Raw genomic sequence first — 12704 nt, forward strand, 5'->3', positions numbered from 1 at the left:
GGGTGTAGGCCAGAGATGCATGTCTGTGTTTGTGTATGTTTGTGTGTGTGTGTGTGTGTATATGAGTGGGGGGGGGGAGAGAGAGAGAGACTGAGAGAGAGGATTCACCAGAGACAGTGGGGAGCAGAATAGGCAGACTGACTTTAATATACTGCTGAGGGGAGTAGCGGGTGAGATAGGAGAGGTCTGCTATGCCATGTGGGTCACCTCCCTCCCCAGGGATTGAACTTGTGCCACAATGGCTGCAGCTTAACCCCTTGAGCCACCAGGGAGACCCCATAACTTTCATTTTTTAAGAAAATACAGGAAATAAGTATACTACAAGGAAGGTAAAGAAAACCTTACAATGTTGGGTATTCTAAAAGAATGATGATGAGGGAAAACAGCTCTAGGTTGAGATACATTAAAAGAAAACAAATTCAGGGAACCAAGTGTTAGTTATGATTTGAATAAAACAATCACAAAAAGAATTTCAAGACAGAAATTTCACTATTTTAGAAATTAGAGAATTACTATTAGTTTTGCTAAGTATGATGATGATGTTATAAGAAGTATCTTTTTTTTTTTTAGAAGCACATATCACAGTAAGTAGAAATGAAATTATTTCTGGGATCTACTTTAAAATAACTCAGTAATAAAAAGAAAAAAAAGAAAAAAGGCTAGATTAAGCAAATGTTGGTAAAATCTTGAAAATGTTGAATATATGTAAAGTATGCATGAGGACTATTTGTAGTATTTAATTTTCTTGTTTTATTTCTTGCCTTATTTTTCTTGAACATTAAAGCAAAATTATATAATATGTAATACAGTCCACTCCAAATAGCCTGCCTAATGATTAGATGAATGCAAACTATTATTCCCTTAAAAAGGATTCAAAAGAGCATAGCATTCATTTCCCACAATGGCAAAATCTTTCTTTAAAATAGCAATGTTTAATTTAGGTTGTTGAATTCCTTGAAATTACATACAAAAATTTTGTGTCTGTCTATATGCATACTTTTAGGCTGGGGAAAATCTTGATTCAGTCCCAAAGAAATCTATAGCCCAAATAAAGATTACAATTCACATTAAATAATGTATTTTTGCTAAAGTAAGATCATTCACAGATGAATATAAAATTCTCATATATTGCAAAAAAGTCGTGGTTTCAGGCCTCCCTGGTGGCGCAGGAGTTAAGACGCAACCTATGAAGCTATCTAACCTATGAAGCTATCCGCAGCCACTGTAGCATGAGTTCAATCCCCGGCCAGGGAGCTACCCACAGGGCGCAGCAGACCTCTCCTGACTCGCTCACTGCTCCCCTCAGCAGTGTACTTTGGTCAGTCTGCCTTTTCTGTTTCCCACTCTGTCACTGGTGAATCTTCTCACCTCCCACACCTCTGGCCTGTACCCCAGTTCTTGTATGCATAGATAAAAATTTTTTAAAAAAAGTGGTGGTTTCAACAAAAAAGTAACCCTCAAGATATCGAGATTTAGAGCACTCTTCCTATAACACACTAACCTTATCATAACTGAAAGGCTTTCTAAAATAATCCCCTTTAAACCCAAGTATAAGATTAAAGTTTACTCAAAAGAAAACAAACCAGGGCCTCACTGGCAGTGCAAGGAGTTAAGATGCAACCTATGAAGCTAGCCGCACACTGCAGCATGAGTTCAATCCCCAGCCAGGGAGCTACTCACATGGCGCAGCAGACCTCTCCTGACTCGCTCACTGCTCCCCTCAGCAGTGTATTTCAGTCAATCTGCCTGTTCTGTTCCCCACTCTGTCTCTGGTGAATCCTCTAACCCCCACACCTCTGGCCTGTACCCCAGCTCTTGTATAAATAAATAAACAAATAAATAAGTAAATCTTTAAAAACAAAAAAAACAAAACAAACAAGCATAGTAGTAATGGTGTGATCTAAAGGGGACAAAACCTACCTTCTGAAGTTCTCCTACAATGACAGTAAATTGATGTTCACAAAGAAGTTTCCATAAAGCCAGAGCCTGGTATGATTTTCGAACCAACTGCTGGATAGCCTGAAGTGAAACCTTTTCACTCAATTGGGCCTCTAATGACAAAATACAACTTATGAAGTTTTTATAAAATGACATAGGTTAAGGTGGTTCAAGTAAAACAACATTTTTATCTCATAAAAGCAAACACAGTTAAGATTTAAAGTCCACATTGTTATCCTGCCTTTCCCCATCATAGGCAACCATGAAGAGTTGTTGAATTAATGCTTTTATCCTCTTACTCTGTGTATTGCTTATATGTGTGTATATAAACAATAAAAATACCACTGATTTTAAACAATTTACACCATTCTTTTTCCCACCCAATTACATTTTCCCAGACCATTCATACTGATAAATATAAGGTGAGTACATTTACTTATATTATCAAGTGTTCCATCATGTAAGTTTATTACAATGAGATCCGTTTGCCATCTTAAGAACATTTATATTGTTTTCAGTATTTTAATATTACAACAATAATGCAATAAAATATCCTAGGGATCTCCTGGAATGCATAGTCAGGTTTCTCTAAGACTGAGTTTCTCAAATTCCAGGAAGTCATGACAGCCTTATTTTCCCCTTAAAGGGGAAAAAGAATAAAATACAGAATGAATACATATTAGAGCATAAAATAGGCAGAGTTATTTTCTGGAATTTTATTTCAGTTTTGTGTGTATGCTTTTAAACTTCTGGGTCACAATGTTAAATTTATATCTTACCGGGGGAATAAAGTCTGATAAAGACTGTGCTAGGAAGTTCATCAAGATGACACTGTTGGTTTTGAGTATATATGCATTTGTCCTTCTTACTACAGATGATAAAGCTGCTCTCCAAAGTCTATATAATGCCAGCAACTTGACTGTTTCTATCTATATAATCCTTACCAGTTGGTATTGTCAGACTTAAAGCCTAATGGAAATACTAGAAGTACAACCATGTGTTGTCACTTAATGATAAGAATGCATTCTAAAAATGCAGTTTGCTGAGTTTGTTATGCAAATATTATAAAGCATATTTACAAGAACTTAGATGGTAAAGTCTGCCATACACCTAAGTTATACAGAGGGACCACCACTGCATATGTCATTTGTCATTGACCAAAATGTCATGCAGTTTTTACTGGAAAAAGAATTTTAGAAGAGTGAACAGAAACAAGAGATGAAAGAACTAAAAAAAAAAAAAAAAAAAAAAAAGAAATCACAGGCAAAATTTAAGCGATAATTATTCTTCCTATTTCTATCTAGAGTAATTGATGATTATAAAAAATTTTCAGTTCTCTAGCTTTCTTAATTACTCCTATATAGATACAAATCAAAAGAGAAATTTTGTTTAAAAATTTTAGCTCTAAAAAAAGGTGTCACTAGTAGTAGGAAAATGTAAATCAAAACCACAATAAGGTATCACTTCACACCCATTAGATACTATTAAAACAACAAACCTGGTGATGTTATGGAGAAATTGGCAACTACCATGGAAAAAAGTATGACAGTTTCTCAAAAAAATTAAAAATAGAATTTTATGTGATCCAACAATTCCACTTCTTAGTATTGAACAAAATAACTGAAAATAGGGACGGAAATTTGCATACCCTATTGATAGCAGGATTCTTTGTAATATTTACAAAATGGGATGGAAGCAACCCAAGTATCCATCAACAGATAAACAAAATGAGGTTTATATATATAATGAAAAGAAAAGAAATTCTGATACATGCTGCAAATGCATAAACTTTGAAAATACTGTTAAATGAAATTTTTCAGACATAAATGGAAATACTCTATGGATCTACTTAAATTCAGATCAAATCAAATAGTGATGGTCAGGAAACAAGGACAAGGGAATCTGGGGGAGTTAATGCTTAATGGGTACAAAGTTCCAGTTTGGGAAAATGAAAAAAGTTCTGAAAAATTATGGTAGTGATATATGTTCAGTAATGTGAATGTAATAAATGTCACTAACTATATACTCTAAGATAATTAAAATGACCAATTTTATGATATGGCTATTTTACTACCATAAAGAAAAATAAGTCATTATTTTTAAATAAGTTTTACTATCATTAAAACAATAGGTATCATGTTTTCTAGTGGAAAAACGTGGAAAAACAAAGAAAAATTAATGGGCTGAAAGTTATGAGATACAATATCTATATGGTCCTACTTTTTCCCAATGACAATGATTTTTAATAAAAAATATGTTATCATAAATGAGGTCTTAGCAAGAGAGGTATACTGTTTTCTGCTCCATTGATAAAATGCTTTAATGGTGGTTATAAGCATATAAGTAAGCAGAAGCAATAATTTACCATGGAACTTCCTCTGCAGCTCCTGTTGCATCTGTTGGGTATTTCCATTTTCCGGACGCATGAATCCTATCAGCCTCTGCTGCACTTTAGCAGTAGTACTGAAAAAGGAAGTCTAGAATGTGTATTTAAGTTTTAAACAGTTTCATTGAGATATAATTCATACACCACACAGTCCAACCATCAAAAAGTAAACAATTTAATTTAAAAAATATATTCATAGTATTGTGCGAATACCACCGCAATGTAACTTAAGAATATTTTCACCCAGGGGCCTCATTGGTGATGCAGGAGTTAACAGTACAGCACCATCAAGCTATCACCAGCCACTGCAGCATGAGTTCAATCCCCAGCCAGGGAGCTAACCCAGAGGGTACAGCAGACCTCTCCCTTTCTCACCCACTGCTCCCCTCAGCAGTGTATTTCAGTGGATCCGCCTGTTCTGCTCCCCACTCTCACTGCTGAATCCTCTCACCCCCCTCACCTCTGGCCTACATCCCAGTTCTTGTGTGCAAAAATAAATAAATCTTCAAAAAATATATTTTCACCCATAACCCATTAGCAATCTATCTCTATTTCTCTCTTTATTCTCATCTCTAAATAAGCAACCACCAATCTACCTTGTTTCTATAAATTTGCTATTTTGAATATTTCATATAAATGTATTTGAATGTGAAAAATATAATGGCAGGAAAAAAATTTATCAGAGAAATTAAAAAGATATTTAAATTGAATTAAATGATTGAGACCATTAACCAGGTTTACGGCAAGCTACAAAACAAAAAGGATAAAATGTGCAAACTGGTCCAACCACTATGGAGAGCTGTGTGGAGATTTCTGGACCTACTAAACATAGAGCTTCCATATGATCCAGCAATTCCACTCCTAGGTATTTACCCAAAGGACACAGAAACATCAATTCCAAAGAGCACCTGCACCCCTATGTTTATAGCAGCACTGTTCACAATAGCTAAGCTTTGGAAACAACCCAAATGCCCAAAAATAGATGACTGGATCAAGAAGATGTGGTACATATACACCATGGAATATTACTCAGCATTCAAAAAAGATAAACACATGCAATTTGCAGCAACATGGATGGCGCTGGAAGGGATCATGCTCAGCGAAATAAGCCAAAAAGAAAAAGAAAAATACCGGATGGTCTCACTCATAGCAGGAATCTAGAAAACTTAAATAAGGGACCAGGAAAATAAATAACTATAAGAAAGTGAAAATCAAAATCAACAAAAAACTATGAACCAGAGACACTTTTTTGGGGGTGGGGGGTGGGAGGGGAGGGATTGGGGTCAAAATGGGGGGGTTGCAATTGTATGGGGAATATAAAAATAAAATCTATTATTTAAAAAAAAAGGATAAAAAGAAGGAAAAAAATTATGAAAGAGAAAAAAACAGAAGGTAAATCCAGAAGTCAATGAGAGTCTCAAAGAGAATGGGAAAAATGAAATAGTACAATAAATAATGGAACAAAATTTACCAAAGCTTTAAGTCTTTAGTTCTAAGTGCTTATTAAGAACATTTACCTCTTAACACTCTGAAAGACAACAAACCTAAAGACATTATGGTGTAATAAAGAAAAAAAGCACACAAATTTTCAAATCAGCCATCTACAGAGGAAAGGGACTCAAAGGGAATGCACTTTTTCTCTTGGAACAAATGAAGATCGGAGATTAAGGCACTATGCCTTAAAATTTCTTACTAATCCATTAGGCTATTTAGAAAGGACTGAAATACTGATACATGTGACAATATAAACCTCTAACATGAACCTTAAAATACACTAAACAAAAAGCTAGACTCTTAAAGGCCACACACTGTATGATCCTATTTATATGAAATATCAAGAACAGATAAATCTTTAGAGTTAGAACAGATTAATAATTGTTTGGGGTTGAGGAGCAGAAATGGGGTGATTGCAAATGAACAAGAGGGATGTCTTCAGGATGAAGGCAATGTCCTAGAAATGGATTGTGTGGATGGTTGCATAATTCTATATATTTATCAAAAGTGATGGAACCAAACATTTAAAATTCTATGGCATATAAATTATATCTCAAAAGGCTATGAAAAGTGTCTCCATATTCAGTAAAACTAATACTGCAGGCATTCACGGGTTGGCTGAAATTAGGAAATCTATTCATACAATTCTGTGAATAAAAGTAAAGACAGGACTATAAAATGCAGAAGACATTTGACAAACTACAACATTCACATAAAAATACTAAGATAGGAATGGATGATTCTTAGCATGATAAGCTACATCTGTCTAGGCAACTTCTTTAATGAGGAAGAAAACTAGCATTGGAAAAGGAAAAGGTAAAGCTATCTGTAAATATAGCTATCTGCAAATACAGTTACATATTTGAAAATTCCAAGGAACTCATTGAAAAGAGTTTAAAAGCACTAACAAGATATTAGTAAAAGCACATTATAAAATTAATAGATAACTGCAGTTGTAACGTGAAATTCAATAAACTCATAATTTTTAACAGAACATGTTAGAAAAGAAAAACAATATAAAAATACCTTTCAACTACAATTCTAGATAATTTCTAGGAAGGATGGAGATGGAAGCAGGGAAAAGAGGTAAATAAAAGAATAGATTCTATCCATTATTAATACTGATATATAGTTTTCAAAATTCAAAACTAACTACTAGAGGAAGAAAAATCATATAAAACTTCTAAAGTAGTAATGAGTATAAACACTTTCATAAGAATATGCCTAGTTAGATTCTGTTTTTACTTTTAAATGTATATTTACATATGCTTTAAAAAGCTTATACTGTCACATTTCAAATCATAATTACAGGAGCGCAAATTTTTTTTTACAAGTCTGTATTACTTTTATAATTAAAAATCGTCTCCTAAACATATGTCCACACAAAATCTTTTACAGGAATAATCATGTCAGCATTATTTATAACAGCCAAAGACCTGAAACAACTCAACTGAGGAAATGAAAAATGAAACAAAGTACTAATACACAGCATAACATGTGAACCTTGAAAATATGCTAAGGGAAAGAATTCAGAAACAAAAGACCACATATTATACATATCTCCATTTATATAAAAGATCTAGAATATGGCAGATCCATAGAGAGATAAGCTACTGGTTGCTGGGGGCAGGAAACTATGAACTGAATGTGTGCAATCAAATTCTTATTTTGAAATCACAGTCTCCAAAGGGATACTATTTGGAGGTGGGTCCTTCGGGAAGTAACTAGGTTTAGAGGAAGTCATGAGATGGCACCCCCATGAGAGTTGTACCCTTATAAGAAGAAACCAGAGAGCTTGCTCTCTCATTTTCTCTTTGCCTTCCAAAGATACAGAAAGAAAGCAGCTGTCTAAAACTCAGGGAGAGGGTCCTCAGCAGAGCCCAACCATGTTGGCACCTTGAACTCAGACTTCCAACCTCCAGAATAGAAGAAAATGTTGTTTAGTCAGTCTATAGGATTCTTGTTGTTATATCTGAAACAAGACAGGGAAAGAATGCTAATGGTATATAGGTTTCTTTCTGATGTGATGAAATGTTCTGCAGTTAGTGATGATGATTGCATAACACTGTGCATAGATTAAAAATTGAACGGAGTATTTTAAAAGAATGACTTTTAAAACATCTGAATTATATCTCAGAAAAAAGGGGGAAAATAAATTCTATTTAGTCTTACTTTGGATTTCCTAATGGTCCTCCTGCAAATTGCGAGTTTCTGTCTAGAAATTCTTGCAACCCTTTCAGTTCTTGTAGTACTGACTCCAGCAGTTGGGAGGGAACACTACTTTCAATCTGTGAAAAAGGAAGTATTTGCAAATTTAAAAATATTGAAAACATGTATAACAAAAACCACCTATTCTTTATAATAGAAAGTTTTAATGTTGAGGCACCCTTATATTCATAAACAGTAAACTCCTTTCTTCTACTAATTCACACTTGGTATCCAAAATAAAGTGCTCATACCCCATATCCCTCCTCCACTATTGTAGTTTTATTACGATATAATTCATAGATAGGAAAATATATAAATCCTAAATGAATATCTTGAGAACAATTTAATACATGCACCCCCCAGACCACAGCATGGAATATTCCAATACCCAAGAAAGATCCCTAATGGGTCATTTTAGAGTCTTTAGTCATCCCACCTCCCAGGCAACCACTTTCTCTGTCACTGTCACTTTCTTCTGTCATACATTCTTATTCTGTGAACTTTAAAAGAGTACCAGAATTGAAGAAATATTTGGTATCTTTTCATTTTATAATAAAATCATCTTTCATATTTCACATAAAAAAAAGTCTCACTATGTGAATTTATCATGATACATAGTTCTGCAAGACAATTTCTTAAAGCAGTGTGGAAAGCACACTGGAACTTAGCACTAGGTTCAGAGTTGGGGGTATATAAGTAAAATATTAAATATTAGCTTTGAGTAACATTAGGATTAACTCTATTTAATCCTCACTACAACCTTAGGGGAGATATATTATTCTCATTTTGTAGTGAGGTATCAGACTCTGAAATGTTTAGAAATTTACTCATCAATTAATAAGTGACAGAGCTGAGACTTGACCCAAGGGCATGGACAGTTAATTGGACACGTATAGAAACGCATACATGAAAAAATAACCATTACATCTTGTTTATAACATCTAGAAATGTGGAACAATACTTATGAATACCATAAAGTGGTTACATAAAGATAATGGAATACAACTAGCCAACACACTTACCGCAGTTATCTCTCTGTTGCCGCTCTTGAATACCCTCTCCACAACTAAACTAGCATCCCAGATATTTCTGGAACAGAAAATATTTTAATAATTGTGCTACAGATAAATAAAAGCAGTAACAATATAGTAAATTCCTTTCAGTGTGTTCATTCAGATTTTAAAGTCTACCAATGGTTTCATGTAACATTTTACTAAGTAATTTGGAAGATGAAAAGCAGGAATATTTCCCAATCTGATAAATCTGTGTTATTTCATATAATGAAATATGCTAAAGAACAAAAGACTGCACATAATGAATTATAAACAAGGGAAATTCATAGTGTAAAAGCAAATTTATAAAAAGCTTCAGTACTGGCTCATGTTTTTGTTTTTTTTTTTTAAATATTTATTTACACAAGCACTGGGTACAGTCAGACGCACAGGAAGGTGAGAGAATTCACCAGAGCCAGAGCAGGGAGCAGAACAGGCAGAAGGACTGAAGTACACTGCTGAGGGGCGCAGCGGGCGAGGCAGGAGAGGTTTGCACACCATGTGGGACCCTCACCCGGCAGCTGGGAATCGAACCGGCACTGCAGAGGCTGCGGGCAGCTTCGCAACCCAGCACTCAACCGCTGCGCCACCAGGGAGGCCCTGGTTCATGTTTTTAAGCAAATGATATAAATGAAAGCATACATCTCAAATGTAAAATATGTAGTTTAATATTGATATATATATGTGACATAATTAACTAGATGAAATGGTAAACTGACTGCCAAAATGTAATTCATTATCCCTCTCTATACTTATCCTCATCCATTACAATGTAACTTTGATGCCTGTCTCAGGAAGAATGTATTTCCTGAACCCTTTTGAATATTGGTTGACCTACAAATATCTCCCTGGTCAAGTTAATGAAGGGAGGAAATGAAGAAAGGCCAATTCTAAGCCTACAATCAAGAAGCTTTGCAAGTTTCTACTCTCTCATGGTACATTGTCATCACCAAGTGAATGGCACCAGGTTGCCTGGTGCAGGATAGAGACCATGTGGAGAACAATTCAGATTTCCAGCTGAGGCCATTCAAGACCAGCATATAAACGTGACCCAAAATATGTGAGTCCAGCTTACTGACGGAGCTCTCTTCATCCTCACAGCTGACTGCATATGCATGAATGAGTCAAGCTAAGACCAGAATTATCTAATTGATTTGCAGGCACACGTCACCAAGTTATTGTATGGTCTGTAACACGATATGTTAATATATATGTGGACATATTTTGAAAATATGTAACATGTGAAACAGCAACAAATAGGGATGATTAGTTAGCAAAAAACTAAATGATATAAAATAACCTTATTAATGGACACATGAGCTAACACTAAAGGTAAAATTTAATAGGAACAATGTCCCAAAATATTTAATAGGAACAATGTCCCAAAATTAGTTAAAAATATTCCCTAACACCAAATATTACAAGGTGAGCAACAGCTAATTATGTCATGAAAAACTCACCCCATGATCCGAGAAAAGTAAATGCAAATACCATTGTGTTTGCCCGAGTACACAATCTCTGGTCCAGCCATACAACTCATACTTGTGGCCTGAGCTGCTGGGTTTCCTGCAGCACACATTGGAGTTGACATGGCAGCAGGATGTATACCTTACACACACACAAGAAAAACAAACTTTATATTTAACTTTAAATAACATTCAGAATTCTCAATAACCCAAGTGGGCTGTTTCTAGACACATAGGTAAGAATATTTACAAAAATACTGGAATAAACAGATATTTAATTTGGTTTTCCTTGATAAGAGTGACTTAGACTTAGATACCCCAGGTAGGCTTTCAAGCATTCGCAATGCACGATGAAAAAGAAAGTTGTAATCACTGCTCTTAATGCTATGAGTGAAATAGAACTAATATATCTTAGAGCTGGTAATGAAGTCCTGATATCCGAATAAGAGGTTTCCCAGGTATACTACTACTAAAGGAATTCCTGAGTAAAGGCATTCGTATCCAAATGCCATTACTTGCTTTGCTGTCATATTACATTATTTTCAAGAGAATAAGGCACATTAATCTTTTCTTACTAAGCATTAAGGACAATAACTCAGTGTTAGTTCCCCAAAAAATAATAATAATCTAAAATAAAAAAAACAATACCTTGAGATGGTGTTCCCAGAAAGGATGGATTTGGATATGGACTACCAGCAGGCATAGGAGAACCTAAAAAGAAAAGAATATCAAGATTTACAAAATTTACTTCCCAGTTCTATGACTCTGATCAAAATTAGACCCAGAACCTAGCTCTAAGACTAGAGTGAGGAGTTGCACCACCCATAGTATATTTAAGAATTAGAGAATCAGCTCATTTCCCATTAACTTTCTAATAATCCTAACTTTGGAAAGCACTGACATGGGAGTTTATTATTAAATCATTCTATGTTCTTCCTTTTAAATAAATAACAAATGAGTTCTTTAAATACTATTGGCTACATTTCATTTTGTTCCATAGTATAGTTAAGGCTTCAATATTATTGCATTATCACTCTTAAAGAGCCAGACATCAATCAAATTACTAACAATTCAGTAGTAATAAATAGGACCTTTTATTTATCCAAATATACTACAAAGTTTCTATAATTCAAACTATTTCAGAAACAGCTTCATTTCAATAATTCATACTCACTGGAGTAGACAGGAGATCCCAAGATGGGACCAACATTGCTCGGTGCAGGCAGAGTGGTTGGAAATCTCATCTGTGCTTCACCACCATACCTATTTTTATAACAATAGAGAATGAATTTACTCATTGAATCAGCCATCTTAAAATTTGGAATTGTCCCAAAGTCCTGCTTAGCTTCAAAACAAATGCTTTAAACACTAGAGACTTTAAATGTATTGTGCTGATAATATATACACAATGAAAAAGGATCTGTAATACATAAATTTACTTAATAACTACATGGCAATATAATTTTCTTACGAGATTATGGTTAGACTATACACTATTCTTTTTAAAAAATCACATTTCAAATTCTTACTCTTAGCTAAATATTTTCCAAATAAAAAAATATCTTTTTGATACCACATTTGCATAAAATGATCATAATCTCTCAATGCCAATGAGAAAAAGCAAAAAGACAGATGAAATAGTAACTGAGAAAGGAGATCATACAGAAGTTATAGAACAGAATTCAGGGAAAGGGTAACTGCATAAATTACATTCATCTAGTTGTCCCCCCTAACATCATAACACTTCCAGATTTCACCTTTTTTCCAAGTGAATTTTTGTAACTGACCTATATAGTAACTCAATTGTTAGGCAAGCCCTTAAACTATTGCATTGTTCAATGCAACCATTTAAAAAGTTGTCAATAACAAAACTAACATATACCTGAAGAAAGCCCGAGTAGCCCAAGCAGATACTTCTCTGTCACAGGCAGCAGTAGAACAAGCAAGGATAAGGCAAGTTGCACAAGCCTGGTCTTCCTGTAAAAAAAAGAGTATCTTCCCTTAAACTAAACATAAACATTTAAAAACAAATTTTACTGGGTCTCCCTGGTGGCGCAGGAGTTAAGATGCAACCTATGAAGCTGTCCACAGCCTCTGCAGCCTCTGCAGCATGAGTTTGATTCCCTAGCCGGCCAGGGAGCAACCCACATGGTGCAGCAG

The 12704-nt window shown here is 34.7% G+C and overlaps 1 protein-coding gene across 2 annotated transcripts in view; it reads right to left on the minus strand.

Annotated features, from left to right (window-relative positions):
* NUP155 (nucleoporin 155) overlaps positions 1 to 12704 on the minus strand; it is a gene marked incomplete at both ends in the record, with an annotated part of 51748 nt that overhangs the window by 18464 nt on the left and 20580 nt on the right. For both annotated transcript variants that reach the window (XM_084233527.1, XM_084233526.1), the window contains 8 exons: positions 1921 to 2051; positions 4304 to 4401; positions 7991 to 8106; positions 9049 to 9115; positions 10539 to 10686; positions 11193 to 11255; positions 11719 to 11807; positions 12427 to 12521. In XM_084233527.1, the coding sequence (XP_084089653.1) occupies positions 1921 to 2051; positions 4304 to 4401; positions 7991 to 8106; positions 9049 to 9115; positions 10539 to 10686; positions 11193 to 11255; positions 11719 to 11807; positions 12427 to 12521 (807 nt within the window). The remainder of the gene's footprint in view (positions 1 to 1920; positions 2052 to 4303; positions 4402 to 7990; positions 8107 to 9048; positions 9116 to 10538; positions 10687 to 11192; positions 11256 to 11718; positions 11808 to 12426; positions 12522 to 12704) is intronic.

This window comes from Talpa europaea (genome assembly GCF_964194135.1).
Source record: "Talpa europaea genome assembly, chromosome: 5".
In the NCBI taxonomy this organism is placed as follows: Eukaryota; Metazoa; Chordata; class Mammalia; order Eulipotyphla; family Talpidae; genus Talpa; species Talpa europaea.